The 26,167-nt window shown below is 42.7% G+C and overlaps 1 protein-coding gene across 1 annotated transcript; it reads left to right on the top strand.

Annotated features, from left to right (window-relative positions):
• Positions 1-7,150: 7,150 nt before the first annotated feature.
• On the top strand, positions 7,151-24,382 carry znf646 (zinc finger protein 646). Its single transcript, XM_063003752.1, has 3 exons — positions 7,151-9,904; positions 11,990-13,096; positions 22,825-24,382. The coding sequence occupies exons 1-3, from the start codon at positions 7,245-7,247 to the stop codon at positions 23,717-23,719; spliced, it is 4,662 nt and encodes a 1,553-aa protein (XP_062859822.1). The 5' UTR covers positions 7,151-7,244; the 3' UTR covers positions 23,720-24,382.
• Positions 24,383-26,167: the final 1,785 nt, after the last annotated feature.

Here is a 26,167-nt window from a genome sequence, read left to right on the forward strand (position 1 = left end):
TCTATATATAGTCTTGTCTGTATATTGTATTGTTTGTAAATTGTAGAGAGCTAACAACAGCCGGAAACAAATTCTTTGTGTGTGTAAACATACTTGGCGAATAAAGCTGATTCTGATTCTGATGGTATCTCTCTAGTATAAATACAGTATACAAGCAATGTACGTAAGTTGCAGAACATTAAACACAAAAATATACAAACTATAAGACTATATACAGGCAATATATAGAAAATGTAATGACGTGTGCATGTATATTGTACAGTATTCAGTAAACAATGTATGTATGTACATATAAGCAGAGGTACACAATACAGGTCCTTCTCAAAAAATTAGCATATTGTGATAAAGTTCATTATTTTCCATAATGTAATGATAAAAATTAAACTTTCATATATTTTAGATTCATTGCACACCAACTGAAATATTTCAGGTCTTTTATTGTTTTAATACTGATGATTTTGGCATACAGCTCATGAAAACCCAAAATTCCTATCTCAAAAAATTAGCATATCATGAAAAGGTTCTCTAAACGAGCTATTAACCTAATCATCTGAATCAACGAATTAACTCTAAACACCTGCAAAAGATTCCTGAGGCTTTTAAAAACTCCCAGCCTGGTTCATTACTCAAAACTGCAATCATGGGTAAGACTGCCGACCTGACTGCTGTCCAGAAGGCCATCATTGACACCCTCAAGCAAGAGGGTAAGACACAGAAAGAAATTTCTGAACGAATAGGCTGTTCCCAAAGTGCTGTATCAAGGCACCTCAGTGGGAAGTCTGTGGGAAGGAAAAAGTGTGGCAGAAAACGCTGCACAACGAGAAGAGGTGACCGGACCCTGAGGAAGATTGTGGAGAAGGGCCGATTCCAGACCTTGGGGGACCTGCGGAAGCAGTGGACTGAGTCTGGAGTAGAAACATCCAGAGCCACCGTGCACAGGCGTGTGCAGGAAATGGGCTACAGGTGCCGCATTCCCCAGGTCAAGCCACTTTTGAACCAGAAACAGCGGCAGAAGCGCCTGACCTGGGCTACAGAGAAGCAGCACTGGACTGTTGCTCAGTGGTCCAAAGTACTGTTTTCGGATGAAAGCAAATTTTGCATGTCATTCGGAAATCAAGGTGCCAGAGTCTGGAGGAAGACTGGGGAGAAGGAAATGCCAAAATGCCTGAAGTCCAGTGTCAAGTACCCACAGTCAGTGATGGTCTGGGGTGCCATGTCAGCTGCTGGTGTTGGTCCACTGTGTTTTATCAAGGGCAGGGTCAATGCAGCTAGCTATCAGGAGATTTTGGAGCACTTCATGCTTCCATCTGCTGAAAAGCTTTATGGAGATGAAGATTTCATTTTTCAGCACGACCTGGCACCTGCTCACAGTGCCAAAACCACTGTTGAATGGTTTACTGACCATGGTATTACTGTGCTCAATTGGCCTGCCAACTCTCCTGACCTGAATCCCATAGAGAATCTGTGGGATATTGTGAAGAGAAAGTTGAGAGACACAAGACCCAACACTCTGGATGAGCTTAAGGCCGCTATCGAAGCATCCTGGGCCTCCATAACACCTCAGCAGTGCCACAGGCTGATTGCCTCCATGCCACGCCGCATTGAAGCAGTCATTTCTGCAAAAGGATTCCCGACCAAGTATTGAGTGCATAACTGAACATAATTATTTGAAGGTTGACTTTTTTTGTATTAAAAACACTTTTCTTTTATTGGTCGGATGAAATATGCTAATTTTTTTAGATAGGAATTTGGGGTTTTCATGAGCTGTATGCCAAAATCATCAGTATTAAAACAATAAAATACCTGAAATGTTTCAGTTGGTGTGCAATGAATCTAAAATATATGAAAGTTTAATTTTTATCATTACATTATGGAAAATAATGAACTTTATCACAATATGCTAATTTTTTGAGAAGGACCTGTATATGGTAACATACCAATGGCAATATACAGTGATATACAGATAATGTAAGCTAGCAGCGTGTGGAATATTAAAAAAAATAACTTTAAAGTGCACAGCATGTAGGATGAGTACTACAATATTTAGTCAATTGGCAGCAGGTGAATATTGTCATGCTCAAGTCTGTATTGTCAGTCAAATCTACTAGAAAATAGAACCTCTTAAGAACCAGCCTCAGAAATCTACTAGAAAATAGAACCTCTTCAGAAGCAGCTTCAAAAATCTACTAGAAAATAGAACCTGTAGCGAACCAGCCTCAGACATCTTTTAGAAAATAGAACCTGTTGAGAACCAGCTTCAGAAATCTACTAGAAAATAGAACTTGTTGAGAACCAGTCTCAGAAATCTACTAGAAAATAGAACCTGTTGAGAACCAGCTTCAGAAATCTACTAGAAAATTGAACCTGTTGAGAACCAGCCTCAGAAATCTACTAGAAAATAGAACCTGTTCAGAACCAGCCTCAGAAATCTACTAGAAAATAGAACCTGTTAAGAACCAGCTTAGAAGTGCTTTTTAAAATGAACCAAAATTAGAGTTCATTCCTTTAAATAAGCACAGGTCTATATTTTTTGTTATTTTATTTATTACAAATAAGGTTGGAAGACATTTCAAATTATCTGAAGAACATGAAGCCTAATTGTTGAAACTATTTCTTTAAAGCAAGTGAATTGAATTGTGTATCAAATTGAAGGGGGGGTCACATGGGGTTGCTTTTATTGTATAAATAAGGAGGTGTGGTGGCTCAGTGGGTAGCACTGAAGGTCTGAAGCAAGAAGGTCCTGGGTTCGATCACCAGGTGGGGCGGTCCGGGTCCTTTCTGTGTGGAGTTTGCATGTTCTCCCCGTGTCTGCGTGGGTTTCCTCCCACAGTCCAAAGACGTGCGAGTGAGGTGAATTGGAGATTCAAAATTGTACATTAAACTTGTGTAACGAGTGACTACCTTTTCTGTCATGAATGCAATCCTAATAAATAAATGTGACGGTGGTAACTGTGATTATTGTTGCCCTAATGGAACAAGTGTTACACAGTCGGACCGTTTCACTGGTGCACACGTACTGGGAGCAGGAAGTGTAAGAAGACAATTGGCAGAACGGGGACGTGTCTAGCCGCCCTGAACCCCACAGCGAGCAGTTAAAGCTCATCGGAGGATAACGATTCACCTGAACGAGTCTGCCATGTCTGATGTATGTACCGTTTATCACTGTTTACTGACAAAACTGTCACATTTTATTGTAAACCATTGTGCTTGTGGTGCGTTCGTTATGCTAACTGCTAACATGCTAACTAGATGCATTCGCACAGTCAGTGCGCGTCAGTGTTAGATTTATTTAAACGCTTTCAGTAAAAGTGAATTTCAGAAAAAGTCGTTATCTGTACGGTATTGTTGATCAATATCGATCACATTTAAGGTTAGTATAGATGAAAACACGTCGAGAACTTTAATGACAATGTTATATTTGTATAGCTAGCTCAGGCAGCTAGCATGTTAGGGGATTGTTTACTGTGTAAACAGAGGTTCATTGTGTTCGGCAGCTGGTTCAGTCCCTCCAAACTCCTTCACTGATCTACAAACCAGCTGCTAAAATGTCTGAGCTAAAGATCTGAAAATCATGCATGTCACCAGGAAAGGTGCAATAATGTGATATATGAGGTAAACTGTGGTGTCAGTCTTCTAACACTGGTCTGATAAGTCATCGTATACTTACATAACATGCGACTACATTTACGGCATTTAGCAGACGCTTTTATCCAAAGCGACTTACAGTGAGGGTTAAGGGCCTTGCTCAAGGGCCCAACAGTGGCAACCTGGCAGAGGTGGGGTTTGAACCGGCGACCTCTCGCTTACTAGTCCAGTACCTTAACCACTAGGCTACAACTGCCCTAGAGTCGATGGTACAACCCCAAATCAGAAAAAAAGTTGGGACAGTATGGAAAATGCAAGTAATAAAAAAACACAGAGTTTCTTACATTTACTTTGACTTTAATTACATTGTAGACAGGATGAACCTGAGATATTTCATGTTTCGTCTGCTTAACTTCATTTCATTTATCACTAAACATCCATTCCTGCATTTCAGGCCTGCTACACATTCCAAAATAAGTCGGGACAGTAAAGCATTTACCCTTTTGTAATTTTGCCAACAGTACGGGGTCGTCGTCGCATTTTTCGTTTCAAAATTCTCCACACATTCTCTAGTAGGGACAGGTCAGGACTGCAGGCAGGCCAGTCCAGTCCAATACACGTACCCTCTTCTGCAGCAGCCATGCCTTTGTAATGTGTGCAGCATGTGGTTTTGTATTGTCTTGTTGAAAATGTATGGGCATCTCTGGAAAAGATGATGTCACATGTTGCTCTATGATCTCAATGTACTTTTCTGCATTAATGCTGCCATTACAGAAGTGTAAATTACCTTTGCCAAGGGCACTGACACACCCCCATACCGTGACAGACCCTGGCCTTTGAGTGGAATCACATCATTTTAGTTTTTTCACCTAATTACTAGTCCTAAATTGCCCCCATCCCAACATGTTTTTGGAATGTGCTGCAGGCCTGAAATGCAGGAATGGATGTTTATTAATAAATGAAATGAAGTTGAGCAGACAAAACATGAAATATCTCAGGTTCATCCTGTCTGCAATCAAATACAAGTTAAAGTAAATGTAAGGAACACTGCATTATTATTGTATTTGCATTTTCCATACTGTCCCAACTTTTTCTGATTTGGGGTTGTAAATAAGTAAAAATTATTTTAAACTGAATTTTATGAGTGATCAGATAATGTTTGAGCTTTGTATACAGTTTCAAAATCAATATATTGATAAAGCAATAAATGTATACGTTCAAGTTAAGTCAGATACAATACTGTCAGTTCATTAAGATGAATTAAAGACCCTAAAGTCATCAGTACTAAGTAATCAGTACAGTTGTAATTATTCTAAAATAATATATTTAGGTTTAATTACTTTTTAATGTAATACAAAACTGTCTGATGCACTATAGCTTATTTGCTTTGTAAAGTATATGATATTACTATAACTGAAATGATAAATAAAGCTAAATAAAACAGGTATGCAACAGTTAAGATTAGTTAAGCCAGTGTTTATACACTGATCAGCCATAACATTAAAACCACCTCATTGTTTCTACACTAACTGTCCATTTTATCAGCTCCACTTACCATATAGAAGCACTTTGTAGTTCTACAATTACTGACTGTAGTCCATCTGTTTCTCTACATACGTTTTTTTGGCTGCTTTCACTCTGATCTTCAGTGGTCAGGACCCCCACAGGACCACCACAGAGCAGGTATTATTTAGGTGGTGGATCATTCTCAGCACTGCAGTGACAATGACATGGTGGTGGTGTGTTAGTGTGTGTTGTGCTGGTATGAATGAATCAGACACAGCAGCACTGCTGGAGTTTTTAAATACCGTGTCCACTCACTGTCCACTCTATTAGACACTCCTACCTAGTTGGTCCACCTTGTAGATGTAAAGTCAGAGATGATCGCTCATCTATTGCTGCTGTTTGAGTTGGTCATTTTCTACACCTTCATCAGTGGTCACAGGACGCTGCCCATGGGGGCGCACTTTTTTTTAATTTTTAATTTTTTTTTTTTTTTTTTTTTTTTTTTTTTTTTTTTTTTTTTTTCTCTGAATTTTCTCCCCAATTTTTCTCCCAATTTTTAGCGCTTCCAATCTGTCTTCCGCTGTTAACAGGCACACCAGACCTGCATCCAAGGAGAGCACGCCGCTGCCCCACGCCTTCTTTACACGTGTACAGCCCTCCTCTTCTCGTCCGTGCATTCTGCACGGGCGTCTCTTCTGCAAATCAGGGTCCTTACACAGCGCATGAAGACCCACCCACCCACATATAGTCCGGTCCCCCACCCTGCAGGCACTGCCAATTATGCCTGCCAGATGGCACCCAGCCGACCGGTGGCAACACCGAGCCTCGAACCGGGAGGTTCAGAAACTCGGTGCTGGTGCGTCAGCGGAATATCCCGCTGCGCCACCTGGGCGCCATGGGGGCACTGTTGGCTGGATATTTTCGGTTGGTGGACTATTCTCAGTCCAGCAGTGACAGTGAGGTGTTTAAAAACTCCATCAGCGCTGCTGTGTCTTATCCACTCATACCAGCACAACACACACTAACACACCACCACCATGTCAGTGTCACTGCAGTGCTGAGAATGATCCACCATCCAAATAATACCTGCTCTGTAGTGGTCCTGGGAGAGTCCTGACCACTGAAGAACAGCATGCTTTGCAAAACTTTATATTAATTTAGTTTGAATTGTTTTCCCAGTCTAATATACTTAAATTTACTCTTAATGAACATTTATGTTGTTTAGCCAATGCTTTTATCCAATTTGTCTAACAATTGCAGCTGGGCTTATGTGTACAATTCAAGCTGTTGAAGCTTTAGGGCCCAACAATAACAACCTTCATATGTGGGGCTTGAACCTGTAACTTTACAATAACCAAGTAGCCAGTACAATAGTCCAGTACCTTAACCGCTGAGTTACCACTGCCCTGAATGTGAGTTTTCCACCTGCATCCATACGTGCTACATACTGTAGTATGTAATTGTACTATTGGTACAATAAGCCAATATTGGCATTTATACCAACGCTTAATATTAGATCAAGACTTGCCTAATTCACAGTCTATATTATTACTTATTACACTGATCATGCAGAGAAAGAGATGGACTACAGTCAGTACTTGTAGAACTACAAAGTGCTTCTATATGGTAAGTGGAGCTGATAAAATGGACAGTGAGTGTAGAAACAAGGAGGTGGTTTTAATGTTATGGCTGATCGGTGTATATGTAAAATATATCAGTGGAGTGAAATCTTAATCTTGTCTCATGGATTCTAAAAAACTTTATAATTAACTTAGAAATAACTTAATTACTTAAAACTCGTTTAAGATAGGTTAACATCACTCTTTTACCACTCACTAACAGTAGCTTCTATAAGCCAAACATTATTTACATGAGTATGAAGCACAAATATTGCTTTTTAAACCTTTCATTTTTTCTCTTTCTCTCTTCAGCATCCATTTGGAGTTGTGCCCTTGTGAACCCTGTTATCTGATTTTCAATGGCATGGAAGAAAACACATCTGTTTCTTTCTTTATAAATGTTATCTTTGCGTTTGGACTTCACATCAGTTTGACTGAAGTAAGGACAAGAACCATACCTATGAAAAAGGTGCCCACCTCTGACAAACTGGCTCTTAATAATCCTATACATCATTTTCTTATACCTTCTTGGCTATGCAAGAGCCAAGCAGAACCAAGGGCTTTTTATGCAAGCACTGCGGTATAGCATGTTCAGACATGCCCAGTCTTTTAGAGCATTCAGACTTTTGTCATCAGTCTGACGAGGATTTAAATCGGAAATTTAAATGTGATGAGTGTGGACGAGGATACAGACATGCCGGTAGCTTGGCCAATCATAAGAAAACGCATGATGTCGGCACCTTCCAGTGTCAGATATGTGCTCGGAGACTCTCTAACGCATTGGCTCTTAAAAGCCATTTGCGAATTCACACTTCACGAAAGAAATATTCCTGTGAGGAGTGTGGGAAAGCCTTTCGCCTAGCAGCTCAACTGACTACCCACCAAAAGGTGCACGGCAATCGAGAGTTTAAAAGAAGGACCAGGAGAAACAATCTGGAACAAAATCAGACTGGGGGCATTCATGAAAATGAGCCGCTTCAGCAAATACATGAGCAGGGTTTCAACACTATGCCTAATTTGGCAGCCAACATGGGTTTGGCTGTTACTTCTGAAAATGGCTTTAACAATGATCTGATGTCGGAGAGCGTCCTAAGCTCGGCTGCTGAAAGTGACCCAGCTGGTGACGATGGTGACCGACCGTTTAAGTGCGATATGTGCGATAAGTCATATAGACATAATGGAAGCCTGATAAATCACAAGAAAACTCATCAGATGGGAATATTTGAGTGTCCGGTGTGTTTTAAACAGCTCAACAACCTTGCCGCTCTTAGCAGTCACCAGCGAAGCCACAGTAAAACCAGAAGTCGTCCCAGCATGGTCATCCCAGGTACCCCTGAGCCCTGCAAAGCCTCTGAGTCCAAACAGGTACCCAATGTATTGCAGAATGGGGTTACAGATGTCCTTTTCTGTCACCTTTGTCAGATGGCGTTTGCTAATGAAGATGATTTTCAGAATCATATTATTTTGCATAACTCCTCTTCGATTTCCTTTGAGCTCCCTGCAAGTATACCAGAGGATGCCCACTTTTCATATAATAATAGTATTACTCATTCTCCTGATTCTAATCAGTATCCACCCTCCAGTGACACTCCACCACTGCCTCCTTTACTCGACAAAACTGTTGATTATGACCAAACCCAGGGACCAATGGAAAATGGTCATATATATGTACCTCATCCTATCGGTGACGACCCGACTACTTCAGATACTCAGGGAGAGGACCTGGAGCCGCCTTGTCAAGACATTAACCCCGAACCATCAGCACACGCTACTGAGGATTACAAGCAAGAAGAAGCTGGGAGCTCTGACCGCCGTTTCAAGTGTCAAATCTGTGGCAAAAGTTACAGACACGCAGGTAGTCTGATTAACCACAAGCGTTCCCATCAGACGGGCGTTTTCCAGTGCTCTATTTGCCGCAAGAACTATCCGCATCTGGCCGCCCTGCGCAGTCATCTTCGCATCCATAAGGGCAGACCTACCATGCTGACATCTACGGCAGAAGGTGACTGGCTTTCCTCTGAGCCCTTGACGCATGAAAATCAGCAGGGAGGCTTTGCCGCACAGGACGGTGATGAGCATGTTCTAGACCTTTCTCAGGATTTGGAAGACTCTGCGTACATGAATTCAGATGAGGAGAACGTTAACGATCTAGATGACACGGAATTCCATGAACAATTCGACAGTTCCTTTTCTGAGGACCGACATCAGGATGATCTACCTCAGGGTGAAGCCCTCATGGGGAGGCACATGTGTGCGGACTGTGGAAAGACATTCATCGATATTGCAGGGATCAAATCACACACGTGTCCACTTTTAAATCAGCAGTATCAGTCAGACAGCCAAGATATTGACTTCAAGACAGATTTTAAGCAACCCTTAGAAGAGACTGGGGAGAGTTTTGTTTTCGAGGTACCCAACGAAAGTGCATATTTTTCAGGACAAAACATTCATGACACTATGCACGAGCAGATGCTGAGTGACCATGAGAAGGTTCCCTACAAAAATGATGAAGACGAGGAAGAAGATGAAGAGATGTATCAATGTTCTATCTGTGGCAATCACTATTCCAGCATGCGAGCTCTTAGAAGCCACCTCCGGGGGCACACTCAAACCAACAGAACCTCGTCATCATCTGGTCCCTCCTCTACGTCCTCCCTTGAGCCCGAGAAAGATGAAGAACCAGGTCAAATCCAACAAGGTCTGATTATCTGCAGCACTTGTGGTGAGAGTTTCACACAGAAACAGGACCTACAGGCGCATCAGCTGCTTCACAGCGATACAGAGGAAAAGCCACCAGAACAATATGTTACACAGAACCCCAGTGGGCTCAAACCAAAAGAGGAAATAGAAAGTATTATTTGTGGGAAGTGTGGTGTATTCTTTACAAGCGTTCATCACCTCGAAAATCATAACTGCCCAGAGCAAAGTGCTGAGAATCTCGAACTGTGTGAAGAGAAACCAGATATCGTCAGCGCTCTGGGACGAGAAGTCGAACCTTTGAGAGAAAGTCTAGGAAATGGAGAGCGGCTGTACAGATGTGACCAGTGTGGACGATCATACAGGCATGCTGGCTCCCTCTTGAATCACAAGAAATCACACAAGACAGGCGTGTTCCGCTGCTTCATTTGCCAGAAGCGCTTTTATAACTTGTTGGCCCTGAAGAACCACCAGAGAACACACTTCGATATTAAAAAGTAAGTGAAGGGTTTGTATGAAATATTGACTTCTTTACTTAGAACTGGCGCAACTATAAGCAGTAGATGAAATCGATTCAAAATAATGATCAGCAATGAATATCATTATCGATTGATTGGTCTATTGATGAATCCATACCAACAAGGTTAAATTTGAAATTGCTGATTCGTCTTAGTCACGCTAGCTTAAACCAAATGCAGTCCATTCCCAAAGTGGGAATAGAGCAATGAAATTGTGTAATTATGTCGTCTTCTCGTTTTATATGTTACTCTGGTGTAAGCGCAATGGAAGGAACCCAGATGCTGTGATTAATAGATAAAACTTTAAGTCCAAATAAAATTCACTAAAGCATTTTTGAGCTTTATGTACCGTACAGATGCACTTAGTGAATGACAATTAGTAGGGATGTAACGATACACTCTACCCACGATGTGATGCGATTCACGATACTGGGTTCACGATACGATTTTTTTCCCCGATTTAAAAAAAAAACTGAAATTAAAGACAAATTATGACAAAGTTTTCTTTTATTATTTCTTTAAAAAAAAAAGAAATAAAATACTGTATTTGTGATTATCTTTTATTTATGTAAATAATGAATGCCCTTTTATGTCTGAGGTAGGTACAAACTATGCAAAACAATTTCGAATTAAGCCCAATTTGGCTGAAAACCCCCGAATTTGGCAACCAGGCGTATAGTGCCAGTGACGTTTAACCAGGCGAGGTGTATAGCGCCAGTGACGTTTAACCAGGCGAGGTGTATAGCGCCAGTGACGTTTAACCAGGCGAGGTGTATAGCGCCAGTGACGTTTAACCAGGCGAGGTGTATAGCGCCAGTGACGTTTAACCAGTTAAAAGTAAATATTGATTCATTATACATGTCAAATCGATTTGAATCGTGGAATTTTTGAATCGGTTAATAACTGTATTGTGGTGAATCGTTACATCCCTAACAATTACTGACTAACCCTTCTATCGATCTGCATTTTGACATTTTGTCACCTTACCTCATCCCTATCGGGCGGCACCGTGGCTAAGTGGGTAGCACTGTCTCCTCACAGCAAGAAGGTCCTGGGTTCGATTCTCAGGTGGAGTTTGCATGTTCTCCCCGTGTCAGCGTGGGTTACCTCCAAGTGCTCTGGTTTCCTCCCACGGTCCAAAGACATGCAATTGAGGTGAATTGGAGACACTAAATTGTCCAGGACTGTGTTCGATATAACCTTGTGAACTGATGAATCTTGTGTAATGAGTAACTACCGTTTCTGTCATGAATGTAACTAAAGTGTAAAACATGACGTTAAAATCCTAATAAACAAACAAACCTCATCCCTATCTATGATAGATATACTTCATATACTTTATTTGTCATATATACATACACAGTTGTACAGTACAATGAAATTCTTTCTTTGTACATCCCAGCTTGTTTGGAAGCTGGGGTCAGAGCACAGGGTCAGCCATCGTACGGCGCCCCTGGAGCAGACAAGGTTAAGGGCCTTGCTCAAGGACCCAACAGTGGCTGCATAGCAGAGGCTGGATTTGAACCGTCAATCTTCCTGTTGATAGCCCAAAGCTCTACCCACTAGGCTACGGATTCCAGTGACTGGATGTTATTATTGGAAGTGTTTGAGGTACAGATCAGATCGAGGGTTGCAAGCGGCAGCAGATTTACAGTTTGGAATTGGAAATGACTAGATTGGGAAAAGTAGGGATTTGGGAAGAAAACTTGAATCTGGTAGGGTCTTTTGGCATCTTTTTTGAGTAATCAACCCATAAATACACGTATAAGTTAGAGAAATCCAAGAACGTCCTCTAGAAGTGTATTTAGTTGCATTCCTAGAGCAGTTTTAAAGTATTATAGTTACCATGACGGCTGTAGAAGTGAAAATGCAAATCCCCGGGAATCGTGTACCGCCAACTTTCTACCACAAAGGAGGATTTATGTTCAGTTTAAGTGGAATGCCATCAAAAATCTGTTCTCTTCCGTTTTAGTTATTAACCTTAAACAAGCAGCATTCCTTCAGCAGAAATGTCATGCCATTATAATACTGACTCACCAGTGCTGTTTTTTTTCCTTCCATCAGGCACAGTTGCACAGAATGTGGGAAAGCGTTCAAAATCCACAAACAACTGGTGAACCATCAAAGAGTTCATCAAGAAAACAAGGCCAAGATTGAGGAACTCAACAAACAGATTCAGACCCTCATGGAGATGAGTGGGAATGTGTCTGTGAGTGGAATGCACTCCATCAATGCCAACAAAAGAAGAAGCAGTCGAAGGCGCAGGCAGAAAGACTTTTTGAAGAGTGAACACTCTAGCCCGGAAAAGGACGCCCATTTAGGTGATCCTAATGACCCACGGCCTTATGTCTGTGATCAGTGTGGGCGGAGTTATCGGCACGCTGGTAGTCTGGTTAACCACAAGAACTCCCACAAAACAGGAGAGTATTATTGTGCTATCTGTAACAATACCTACAGCAACCAGTTGGCGATGAAGAACCATTTACGGACTCACTTCTCAGCCAAGAAGCACTGCTGCCAGGACTGTGGTAGGTCATTCCGGGGACAGAAACAGTTACTGAATCATACTTGCAAACACAATCGCAGGAATGCAGCAGCAGTGAGAGCAAAGCGTAAAGGTCGCAGACGGTCAAAGGATTTAACGTGCAAGAATTGCCGCTTGGCCTTTCCCACTGCTGAGCTACTTGTAGGCCACTCCTGTTGCACCTTTAACAAAGAACCTGGTCCTAAATCCGCCCCTGCAGAACCTCAGCATAACATCAGTACAAATGAGCCTAAAGTAAAAGACGAGAGACCTTACAGGTGTAACATTTGTGGCCGAAGCTATCGTCATGCAGGCAGCCTGTTGAACCATAAGAACACACACAAGACTGGTCATTTCACTTGCTCCTTCTGTGCCAAGCCGTTTTCCAATCCGATGGCGCTGCGTAACCACACCCGAATCCACACACAAAAGAAAAAGTATGTCTGCCCAACCTGTGGCAAAGCTTTCCGCCTTTCCAGTATCCTCTACAACCACCAAAAGATCCATGCCAGAGGAGTCACCCTTCATACTTGCCAAACATGTGGCAAGAGATTCAAGGGCAAATCTGGACTGAAGAGACATAGCTGTTACAAAAACAGCGCATCACGCTCTCCTATCAGTCAGGATGCCGGAGACAAGTGTTACTCGTGAGTAAAGTTTTTTTTATTCTGAAGGATTTAGGTCGTAACCCACATATCTTGGTTTGTCTTTTTGATGCCGTTTCAGGAATTTGTGTTTACAGATACACAGATCAGCCATAACATTAAAACCATCTCCTGGTTTCTATCATATAGAAGCACTTTGTAGTTCTACAATTACTGACTGTAGTCCATCTGTTTCTCTACATCCCTTTTTAACCTGCTTTTACCCTGTTCTTTAATGGTCAGGACTAGGGCTGGGCGATATGGATCAAAAATAATATCTCGATATTTTTTCGCTGTACGGCGATGTACGATATATATCTCGATATTTTTTTATCCCATAAGGTATTAACAAAAACACACTTCTGAGACAAAGCTACATGTTCCAAATTTTTTACAGGCACTTTTATTAAAATTCATGCTGGGGAAGCTTCACACAAGAACTATTTTTACTTAAAAAAAAAAGAGCTATTCTAAAAAAAAGAAAGTTGTTTCTAAGGTATCTCCTGTCGTGTAATGTGAATTACAACTAGAGATGTGCATTTCCTGCAGAAAATGCGAGTGTGATTGCGGTGCAGCGGTTGGGCGTGGCAGGTGAGAGGGAGTGCGTATCCCCTTGCTGTATTTAAATCAGGGTGTCATCAGTGGGCTTTACGATTTAGAGTTGGAACGGCGTTGATATCTCGAACTGTCAAAAAATGAATGGAAGTGAATGGGGCTGAAAAACAGGCATGGCAGTTGGGCATGGGTTCGAATCCCCATGCTGTATCTGAGTCGGGGTTACATCAGTGGGCTTTACGATTTAGAGTTGGAACGGCGTTGATATCTCGAACTTTCAAAAATGAATGGAAGTGAATGGGGCCTTATAGGTTAAATAAAGGTTATGTAAAGGTTATAGAAATAACCATTCAAAAAAATGAATGGAAGTCAATGGGACCAAAAAACGGGCGTGACGGGCGGGCGGATCAAAAAGTTTTCTTCAAGAAGTGATGTCATTAATGGGACGGACGATTTAGAGTTGGAACGGCGTCGATATCTCAATTTCTCAATGAATGGAAGTCTATGGGAAAAATTTGTCGGAAAAGCAGGCGTGGCGGGCGGATCGAAAACCTGTATACAAGCGCTGTATTCCCGAACAGGCCAGACGATTTGGCGTTGGAACGGGGTCGATATCTCGAAAACTGCGGACGAAGAAGGCCGGACAAAAAACAGACAAATTGCCTTACTGCAATCACACTAAATATATTGTCTGGCCCTTTAAGAATGTTAAGTGCACTATAGGGCGCAGGGAGCGAGTGTGTAGGGAAGGTATCACAATTTATCGTTTCCGGCTGTGCTCATGTTCTTCTGTTGTTTTGCACTGAGCTTGTGTGGTATTAAAAGTAGCGTTCTCGTTAAACCCCCCTCACATGTTTGGACTGAACGTTTGGGTGGATTGTTGAGAAAACGTTTGGGTGGATTGTTGAGAAAACGTTTGGGTGGATTGTTGAGAAAACGTTTGGGTGGATTGTTGAGAAAACGTTTGGGTGGATTGTTGAGAAAACGTTTGAGTGGATTGTTGAGAAAACGTTTGGGTGGATTGTTGAGAAAACGTTTGGGTGAATAGTTGAGAAAACGTTTGGGTGGATTGTTGAGAAAACGTTTGGGTGAATTGTTGAGAAAACGTTTGGGGGGATTGTTGAGAAAACGTTTGGGTGGATTGTTGAGAAAACGTTTGGGTGAATAGTTGAGAAAACGTTTGGGTGGATTGTTGAGAAAACGTTTGGGTGGATTGTTGAGAAAACGTTTGGGTGGATAGTTGAGGGAATGTTTGGGTGGACTGTTGACAAAACAATTGAGTGGATTGTTGAGAAAACGTTTGGGTGGATTGTTGAGAAAACGTTTGGGTGGATAGTTGAGAAAACGTTTGGGTGGATTGTTGACAAAACGTTTGGGTGGATAGTTGAGAAAACGTTTGGGTGGATTGTTGAGAAAACGTTTGGGTGGATTGTTGAGAAAACGTTTGGGTGAATAGTTGAGAAAACGTTTGGGTGGATTGTTGAGAAAACGTTTGGGTGGATTGTTGAGAAAACGTTTGAGTGGATTGTTGAGAAAACGTTTGGGTGAATAGTTGAGAAAACGTTTGGGTGGATTGTTGAGAAAACGTTTGGGTGAATAGTTGAGAAAACGTTTGGGTGGATTGTTGAGAAAACGTTTGGGTGGATTGTTGAGAAAACGTTTGGGTGGATTGTTGAGAGAACGTTTGGGTGGATTGTTGAGGGAACGTTTGGGTGGATTGTTGAGAAAACGTTTGGGTGGATTGTTGAGAAAACGTTTGGGTGGATTGTTGAGAAAACGTTTGGGTGGATTGTTGAGAAAACGTTTGGGTGGATTGTTGAGGGAATGTTTGGGTGGATTGTTGAGAAAACGTTTGGGTGGATTGTTGAGAAAACGTTTGGGTGAATAGTTGAGAAAACGTTTGGGTGGATTGTTGAGAAAACGTTTGGGTGGATTGTTGAGAAAACGTTTGGGTGGATAGTTGAGGGAATGTTTGGGTGGATAGTTGAGGGAATGTTTGGGTGGACTGTTGACAAAACGTTTGAGTAGATTGTTGAGAAAACGTTTGGGTGGATTGTTGAGAAAACGTTTGGGTGGATTGTTGAGAAAACGTTTGGGTGGATTGTTGAGAAAACGTTTGGGTGGATTGTTGAGAAAACGTTTGAGTGGATTGTTGAGAAAACGTTTGGGTGAATAGTTGAGAAAACGTTTGGGTGGATTGTTGAGAAAACGTTTGGGTGGATTGTTGAGAAAACGTTTGGGTGGATTGTTGAGAAAATGTTTGGGTGAATAGTTGAGAAAACGTTTGGGTGGATTGTTGAGAAAACGTTTGGGTGGATTGTTGAGAAAACGTTTGGGTCGATTGTTGAGAAAACGTTTGGGTGAATAGTTGAGAAAACGTTTGGGTGGATTGTTGAGAAAACGTTTGGGAGAAAACGTTCCCCCAATGTTACACTCGAACGTTCCCCCATCGTTTCCACACTGAATGTTCCCTCAACGTTCCCCCACCAACGTTCCCCCAACGTTCCCCCACGAACATTCCCACCGAACGTTCCCCCAATGCTTCCACACGAACGTTCCCCCAACGTTCCCCCACGAACGTTCCCCCAACGTTCCCCCACGAACGTTCCCCCAACGTTTCCCCACGAACGTTCCCTCAACGTTCCCCCACGAACGTTTCCTCAACGTTCCCCCATGAACGTTCCCTCAACGTTCTCCCACGAACGTTCCCCCAACGTTTCCCCACGAACGTTCCCCCAACGTTTCCACACGAACGCTCCCCCAACGTTCCCCCACGAACGTTCCCCCAATGTTCCCCCACGAACGTTCCCCCAACGTTTCCACATGCCCGATATAAAACTCCGCATCCAGACCAGATCAAAGCTCATATAAACATCAAACAGTTTTGTTCTTGAAATGTTATATTCAGTATTATCATTTTCAAATCTACATCAATGCAAGTGTTATTGATTCAAAGAGATCAACAACGAAAATATCATTTGGGTGGATTGTTGAGAAAACGTTTGGGTGGATTGTTGAGAAAACGTTTGGGTGGATTGTTGAGAAAACGTTTGGGTGGATTGTTGAGGGAATGTTTGGGTGGATTGTTGAGAAAACGTTTGGGTGGATTGTTGAGAAAACGTTTGGGTGGATTGTTGAGAAAACGTTTGGGTGGATTGTTGAGAAAACGTTTGGGTGGATTGTTGAGGGAATGTTTGGGTGGATTGTTGAGAAAACGTTTGGGTGGATCGTTGAGAAAACGTTTGGGTGGATTGTTGAGAAAACGTTTGGGTGGATTGTTGAGGGAATGTTTGGGTGGATTGTTGAGAAAACGTTTGGGTGGATTGTTGAGAAAACGTTTGGGTGGATTGTTGAGAAAACGTTTGGGTGGATTGTTGAGGGAATGTTTGGGTGGATTGTTGAGAAAACGTTTGGGTGGATTGTTGAAAAAACGTTTGGGTGAATAGTTGAGAAAATGTTTGGGTGAATAGTTGAGAAAACGTTTGGGTGGATTGTTGAGAAAACGTTTGGGTGAATAGTTGAGAAAACGTTTGAGTGGATTGTTGAGAAAACGTTTGGGTGAATAGTTGAGAAAACGTTTGGGTGGATTGTTGAGAAAACGTTTGGGAGAAAACGTTCCCCCAATGTTACACTCGAACGTTCCCCCATCGTTTCCACACGAACGTTCCCTCAACGTTCCCCCACCAACGTTCCCCCAACGTTCCCCCACGAACATTCCCTCAACATTTCCACCGAACGTTCCCCCAATGCTTCCACACGAACGTTCCCCCACGAACGTTCCCCCAACGTTTCCACCGAACGTTCCCCCAACGTTTCCCCACGAACGTTCCCTCAACGTTCCCCCACGAACGTTTCCTCAACGTTCCCCCATGAACGTTCCCTCAACGTTCTCCCACGAACGTTCCCCCAACGTTTCCCACGAACGTTCCCCCAACGTTTCCCCACGAACGCTCCCCCAACGTTCCCCCACGAACGTTCCCCCAATGTTCCCCCACGAACGTTCCCCCAACGTTTCCACATGCCCGATATAAAACTCCGCATCCAGACCAGATCAAAGCTCATATAAACATCAAACAGTTTTGTTCTTGAAATGTTATATTCAGTATTATCATTTTCAAATCTACATCAATGCAAGTGTTATTGATTCAAAGAGATCAACAACGAAAATATCATTTTTAGACGGCGCTCTATAGTCACTAGAGCTGTTTAGAACATACCCTGCGGGTGACTGACGTGGTGGGGGAGGGGCGAGTTGTGTTCAGTGAGGGAGAGAGGCGGGGCAGGTGAACATGTGCAGAGACAAACTGGGAGAAGGGAACGACGAACTGTCGGATCTAACTGGAACGCAACATCTATATTGATATAAGCGATATTGTCTTATCTTATATCGCGTATGAAAATATATCGATATATCTTTAAAACTCAATATATCGCCCAGCCCTAGTCAGGACCACCACAGAGTAGGTATTATTTAGGTGGTGGATCATTCTCAGCACTGCAGTGACACTGACATGGTGGTGGTGTGTTAGTGTGTGCTGTGCTGGTATGAGGGGATCAGACACAGCAGCGCTGCTGGAGTTTTTAAATACCGTGTCCACTCACTGTCCACTCTATTAGACACTCCCACCTAGTTGGTCCACCTTGTAGATGTAAAGTCAGAGACGATCGCTCCTCTATTGCTGCTGTTTGAGTTGGTCATCTTCTAGACCTTCATCAGTGGTCACAGGATGCTGCCCACGGGGCGCTGTTGGCTGGATATTTTTGGTTGGTGGGCTATTCTCAGTCCAGCAGTGACGGTGAGGTGTTTAAGACACAGCAATGCTGATGGAGTTTTTATCCACTCATACAACAGAATGATTCACCACCCAAATAATACCTGCTCTGTGGGGGTCCTGACCATTAAAAAACAGGGTGAAAGCAGGCTAAAGAAGTATGTAGAGAAACAGATGGACTACAGTCAGTAATTGTAGAACTACAAAGTGCTTCTATATGGTAAGTAGAGCTGATAAAATGAACAGTGAGTGTGAAAACAAGGGGGTGGTCATAATGTTATGCCTGATTGGTGTATGTAATTAATTCTAACCTTTTTTGGCCTATATTTAGGTGTCGTCTCAGTTTTTACCTTCCTGACGCCACCCACATTTTTATTCAGGCTTGGGACTGGTACTGAAAGCGCACTAAGAAGTGCGCCTACCACCGGCTAGGCTGCCTCGCTCTCCCAAGACATGGCCATATCATGTCTGTATAGACAACCCAGCCGATAGCACCTCTGAGATTCAAACCTCAGATCTCAGAGATAGTGGGCTAGTGTATTTTAACGCTGCATCACCACAGCGCCCATGCTTACAAATTGAGTGTATTAAACAAATTTCAGAGGGCACAAGCCTGAACTTGCAGTGCTGCTCATTTACTACAAAAATCTTAGTCAAGTCAGATTTATTTATATAGCGCTTTTTACAATGGAGGAACCAGACTCAGCAGGGCCCATCCTTCTTGGGTGGTCTTAGTCTGTTTGTTTGTTCTGAAATGTGTTTTCCCTTCTCGTCAGATCATTTTAATCAGCACACTTCTGTAATGAGTGGCACTGCTGTCACTCGGTTAAACTGCTTTGCACTGACCTTTTTCCATTTCCATTCCCTTCACCTAAAGTGGTGTTTTTTTCCTCCTCCTGTAAGGAAAATACAGAGCAAAATACCCACCACTTAGTGGCAGTCTGATAATTACACTATTTCAGATTGCCATTTCTGTGCTTTTATACTTGTTTGTCTTCTTTCTTTTGGATCAAGTGTTTTGGCTAATGTTATTCGCTGTAGTTCTGCTACCACACGTATCCATAGAAACCAGTTTCCCAATGATAAAAAGAGAAAACGTACAGAAAAGAGTACAGAAATTCACTTTTCCCATTCTAACTTCACTATCTATATGCTTAAGGGTTATCAATTAGGAGACAGAGACGAGTGTAAATTGTGTAAAAGGCGTAACTCTAAAGACGAATCTGATCCATATAGTATCCACAGTAAAAAAACCCTATTGTTTGGTGTAGTTTGGAAGACAATCAGCTCTCTGATGAAATAAAAGCATGTAGTCAAGAAGGTCAAAGCTGCCTTTTTCAAGCTGCAGCCTAAAAATGCTAATGTTGAAGGGGAAAACAGCTGAACATGAGAAACAACACTGACCATTAGTGGTCATTTGACTAAATGCATGTGGTTGGAGTTTCATCAGGCTGCAGGTCAAATGACAAGACACATGAGTGGAAGGCCTATGGCTAAAACAAAATGCATTCACTGAGAATTATTCTAAATCAATTATATACAGTGTATCACAAAAGTGAGTACACCCCTCACATTTCTGCAAATATTTCATTATATCTTTTCATGGGACAACACTATAGACATGAAACTTGGATATAACTTAGAGTAGTCAGTGTACAACTTGTATAGCAGTGTAGATTTACTGTCTTCTGAAAATAACTCAACACACAGCCATTAATGTCTAAATGGCTGGCAACATAAGTGAGTACACCCCACAGTGAACATGTCCAAATTGTGCCCAAAGTGTCAATATTTTGTGTGACCACCATTATTATCCAGCACTGCCTTAACTCTCCTGGGCATGGAATTCACCAGAGCTGCACAGGTTGCTACTGGAATCCTCTTCCACTCCTCCATGATGACATCACGGAGCTGGTGGATGTTAGACACCTTGAACTTCTCCACCTTCCACTTGAGGATGCGCCACAGGTGCTCAATTGGGTTTAGTCCATCACCTTTACCTTCAGCTTCCTCAGCAAGGCAGTTGTCATCTTGGAGGTTGTGTTTGGGGTCGTTATCCTGTTGGAAAACTGCCATGAGGCCCAGTTTTCGAAGGGAGGGGATCATGCTCTGTTTCAGAATGTCACAGTACATGTTGGAATTCATGTTTCCCTCAATGAACTGCAGCTCCCCAGTGCCAGCAACACTCATGCAGCCCAAGACCATGATGCTTCCACCACCATGCTTGACTGTAGGCAAGATACAGTTGTCTTGGTACTTCTCACCAGGTCGCCGCCACACATGCTGGACACCATCTGAGCCAAACAAGTTTATCTTGGTCTCGTCAGACCACAGGGCATTCCAGTAATCCATGTTCTTGGACTGCTTGTCTTCAGCAAACTGTTTGCTGGCTTTCTTGTGCATCCGCTTCCTTCTGGGATGACGACCATGCAGACCGAGTTGATGCAGTGTGCGGCGTATGGTCTGAGCACTGACAGGCTGACCTCCCACGTCTTCAACCTCTGCAGCAATGCTGGCAGCACTCATGTGTCTATTTTTTAAAGCCAACCTCTGGATATGACGCCGAACACGTGGACTCAACTTCTTTGGTCGACCCTGGCGAAGCCTGTTCCGAGTGGAACCTGTCCTGGAAAACCGCTGTATGACCTTGGCCACCATGCTGTAGCTCAGTTTCAGGGTGTTAGCAATCTTCTTATAGCCCAGGCCATCTTTGTGGAGAGCAACAATTCTATTTCTCACATCCTCAGAGAGTTCTTTGCCATGAGGTGCCATGTTGAATATCCAGTGGCCAGTATGAGAGAATTGTACCCAAAACACCAAATTTAACAGCCCTGCTCCCCATTTACACCTGGGACCTTGACACATGACACCAGGGAGGGACAACGACACATTTGGGCACAATTTGGACATGTTCACTGTGGGGTGTACTCACTTATGTTGCCAGCTATTTAGACATTAATGGCTGTGTGTTGAGTTATTTTCAGAAGACAGTAAATCTACACTGCTATACAAGTTGTACACTGACTACTCTAAGTTATATCCAAGTTTCATGTCTATAGTGTCGTCCCATGAAAAGATATAATGAAATATTTGCAGAAATGTGAGGGGTGTACTCACTTTTGTGATACACTGTATGTATTTTCTATATATGTTTTTTCTATGGCTTTATCTGGAATTTCCTCGTTTTTCACTAATTGTATCACCAATGTACACAGATCAGCCATAACATTAAAACCACCTCCTTGTTTCTACACTCACTGTCCATTTTATCAGCTCCACTTACCGTATAGAAGCACTTTGTAGTTCTACAATTACTGACTGTAGTCCATCTGTTTCTCTACATACCTTTTTAGCCCGCTTTTATGCTGTTCTTCAATGGTCAGGACCCCCACAGGACCACCACAGAGCAGGTATTATTTAGGTGGTGGATCATTCTCAGCACTACACTGACAATACCATGGTGGTGGTGTGTTAGTGTGTGTTGTGCTGGTATGAGTGGATCAGACAGTTTTTAAATACCGTGTCCACTCACTGTCCACTCTTAGACACTCCTACCTAGTTGGTCCATTTTGTAGATGTAAAGTCGGAGACGATCGCTCATCTATTGCTGCTGTTTGTAGACCTTCATCAGTGGTCACAGCACGCTGCCCATGGGGCGCTGTTGGCTGGTTGGTGAACTAATTTCTGGTCTCACTCATACCAGCACAACACACTAACACACCACCACCATGTCAGTGTGTCTGCAGTGCTGAGAATGATCCAACACCCAAATAATACCTGCTCTGTGGTGGTCCTGGGAGAGTCCTGACCATTTAAGAACAGCATGAAAGGGGGCTAACAAAGCATGCAGAGAAACACATGGATGGTCAGTAATTGTAGAACTACAAAATGCTCCTATATGGTAAGTGAAGCTGATCAAATGGACAGTAAGTGTACATAGAAACAAGGAGGTGGTTTTAATGTTATGGCTGATCAGTGTAAATATTATGTTACACAACACATGAATGGCATGGACTTTCTACCAAAAGATACTCTTTTTTTTCTTAATTTTTGGACTACTCTGCAGTGACCCATACTTTAAACACACCCTTTTGAGTCATGAAATACTTTCCATTATTCACCATGCCATCAATCATCCAGCAACGCTGCAATTGCAGCAGTTATGAGTAATCTCTCCAGACATAGCTAATCATGTCTGTGTAGGCCCCAATCTGGCTGATAGCAGAGCTGAGATTCAACCTTGAGATCTCAGCAATGGTGGGCTGGCAAGTTTAAATGCTGCACCACCCGAGCACCCGATATGTGGAATACCTTGACATATTTTGGAAAGCTATTCTGTATGGTCATGAGGTAACATGCTGTTTTATTTCACTAAAACTAATTCTCGTTATCTTTTAATTGTAGATGTGATCAGTGTGGGCGCTCCTACAGGCACGCCGGCTCTCTCCTGAACCATAAAAAGACTCATTCTGCTGACCTTCTCAATTGTAGCCTCTGTCTCAAAACCTTCACTGACCCTCTGGAACTGCAAAACCACTTGCAGATGGCACGCCACTGCTGTCCGGATTGCGGAAAGACGTTTTGTGAGTTTGCACACCTGCAAAGCCACATGGAGGTGCACAGCAAGGGACTGCCGTATTACTGTAATGTGTGCCAGCAGAACTTCCCTAACATGGCCAGCTTTCAGCAGCACCAGGAGCTCCACCGGGGCATGCAGGAACAGGAGCATGATCACCAAGGCGCATCGGTGCCACAAGGTTTGTCATGGGGTTCTGAAATGGACCAGCAGGTGGAGCTCCCAAGTCTCCCTAAAATGCATCCAGGGTTTAGTCCTGTGGGTAAGAGCTTTTCTGATCCGCAAGATCAACAAGAGAACGGTGAAGCAGGGGAGAAGAGCCACGTGTGCGAGCACTGCGGACGTTCTTATCGACACGCCGGATCTCTGCTCAACCACAAGAACAGCCACAAGACCGGTTCCTTTTACTGTTCAGTGTGCCAGAAGGAGTTCACTAACCTGATGGCACTGAAGAACCACAGGCGGATTCATGTCGAGCCAAAGCGCTACCAGTGCATGGAATGCGGCAAGGCCTTTCGCGTGTCCACCCAGCTCATCTGTCACAGACGCATCCACACCAAAGAGAAGCCTTTTTCCTGCCTTCTCTGTGATAAGCGTTTTTCCAGTAAGTCCAACCTGCGCCACCACCAGAAGTTGCATCAGAATGCCCAGCAGTCTTTCGAGTCCTCTTTTAACATGGATCCAGATGGCTTAATGGATCTGGGTGTGGACCCTTTTCTATGAGGGGAAAAAACTGCTGGGCTTACACTCTAACCTCACCGTTCAAAGGGAGCAGGAAGATTTCGAAACATTACTTTGTTATGGATATTTCTTCCCCACCCAGGACCCAATGCCAATAATCATATCACATCAGGTTTTTCTGCTGTATTTGTCGAGACGGTGTCCAGAACAGATGCTGATCTTGGCATTAGTTGCCTCCTGTACTGTTGTATTTTGAAATATTTTTCTTTAAAGGACACTTAAGACTGGCTTTGACGTGAAACTACCTCTGGTAGGGACAGTGATACTGTAAAAACTTTAGAATAAGTGATGGTGCCTGTCAGAGACCATTTTAGATTTGAATGTTTTATTGTTATTTTCATAGTGCACCCAAATGTAACAAACTGTCTGGTACTTTAATAGATTTCTAATAGTCTGGGGGGAGTATATTTACCCAGACTTTACCCCAGCACTGCCTGCAAGTAGTCTTCAGGGGCTAAACGTGATTGCGTAAGAAAAATACACATTAAAATTAAGTGATGATTTTTTTTTTTACTAGCCAGGCTTAGTTTAATAGCCAAAGAAGTACACAATCGCCCGTCATCTGCTTAAAATCGGAGTGCTATGGTCATACACTGATCAGCCATAACATTAAAACCACCTCCTTGTTTATACACACACTTACCATATAGAAGCACTTAGTAGTTCTACAATTACTGACTGTAGTCCATCTGTTTCTCTGCATGCTTTGTTAGCCCTCTCCCAGGACCACTACAGAGTAGGTATTATTTGGGTGGTTGGTCATTCTTAGCACTGTGTTGTGCTGGTATGAGTGGATAACACACAGCAGTGCTGCTGGAGTTTTTAAATACTGTGTCCACTCACTGTCCACTCTATTAGACACTCCTACCTGGTTGGTCCACCTTGTAGATGTAAAGTCAGAGACGATCGCTCATCTATTGCTGCTGTTCGAGTTGGTCATCTTGTAGACCTTCATCAGTGGTCACAGGACGCTGCCCACAGGACGCTGTTGGTTGTATATTTTCGGTTGGTGGACTATTCTCAGTCCAGCAGTGACAATGAGGTGTTTAAAAAACTCCATCAGCTTTGCTGTGTCTTATCCACTCATACCAGCACAACACACACTAACACACCACCACCATGTCAGTGTCACTGCAGTGCTGAGAATGATCCACCACCTAAATAATACCTGCTCTGTAGTGGTCCTGGGAGAGTCCTGACCACTGAAGAACAGCATGAAAGGGGGCTAACAAAGCATGTAGAGAAACAGATGGACTACAGGCAGTAATTGTAGAACTACAAAATGCTCCTATATGGTAAATGGAGCTCATGAAATGGACAGTAAGTGTAGAAACAAGGAGGTGGTTTTAATGTTATGTGCTTTTAAAATAACAATCGTGGTAAAACACATTTTGCAGTCCTCTTTGCTTTTCTCCATGTGAGCATCACTCGATTTTTTTATTAGTATTCACTAATAAAAAATGTAATTAGTATATAAAATGCTGCATAGGCTAGTAAAAAAAGCTTATAAACACCCTATGGTCATTCAAAAGGAAAGGTCGTGGGAAGACAGAAGTTAAAGGAAAAATTTTGAATGTGCTCATGCCTAGGGTCGCTTTAGTTAGATCAAAAATAGCATAAATTAAAACTTGTGTCCAGTATTTCCAGGAGAGACTCCAAACCCATCATTGACCCTGATTATTATGTTGGTTGCTAGTTTTATTTTTGACTTCTATTAACTGGTAATATTAAAAATGATATTTATTTGTAAAATTTATATTAAGCAGAGTGTTTATCACCGTCTGTATGCTCAAATTTATAATTGATTTGAACAGACATGAGTTTGATATTTATATATTGTGAAACACCCAGCCTATAAATCAGCATAAAGAGAAATAAATCCTTTGTATAATTCTGCTATCTTTAAGGTTTGTTGGATCTACTGGTGTCCCTTTTGCATTTCTTGTAGGTGACTGCACACAGATTCATATCCTGCTGTGGTAATCTGGCTCCACACAGCCTCCGTTACTTACTTTTACTACCTGTGCAGTCGAAGAAGTGTTTTACATTTACATTTTCGGCATTTAGCAGATGCTTTCATCCAAAGCGACTTACGGCAGGCCGCTCAGGTGGCGCAGCGGTAAAACACATGCTGGAACCAGAGCTGGGATCTTGAATACATGGTGTCGAATCTCAGCTCTGTCTTACCGGCTAAGGCTGAGAGGCCACATGAACAACGATTGGCCTGTTGTTCAGATATGGGCGGGACTAAGCCGGATGGGGTCTCTCTCCCATAACTGGTGCAATTACGACCTCTGCTGGCTGATTGATGGCGCCTGCACAGAGATGAGAGAAGAGTGCTCTCAGGGTGTGTCTCTCCGTACACAATGCTGAGCTGCACTGCACTGCACTCGTCAAAGTGCAGGTGATGAAATGCATACGGCATGCTGC

The sequence above is a fragment of the Trichomycterus rosablanca genome, chromosome 10 (assembly GCF_030014385.1).
Source record: "Trichomycterus rosablanca isolate fTriRos1 chromosome 10, fTriRos1.hap1, whole genome shotgun sequence".
In the NCBI taxonomy this organism is placed as follows: domain Eukaryota; kingdom Metazoa; phylum Chordata; class Actinopteri; order Siluriformes; family Trichomycteridae; genus Trichomycterus; species Trichomycterus rosablanca.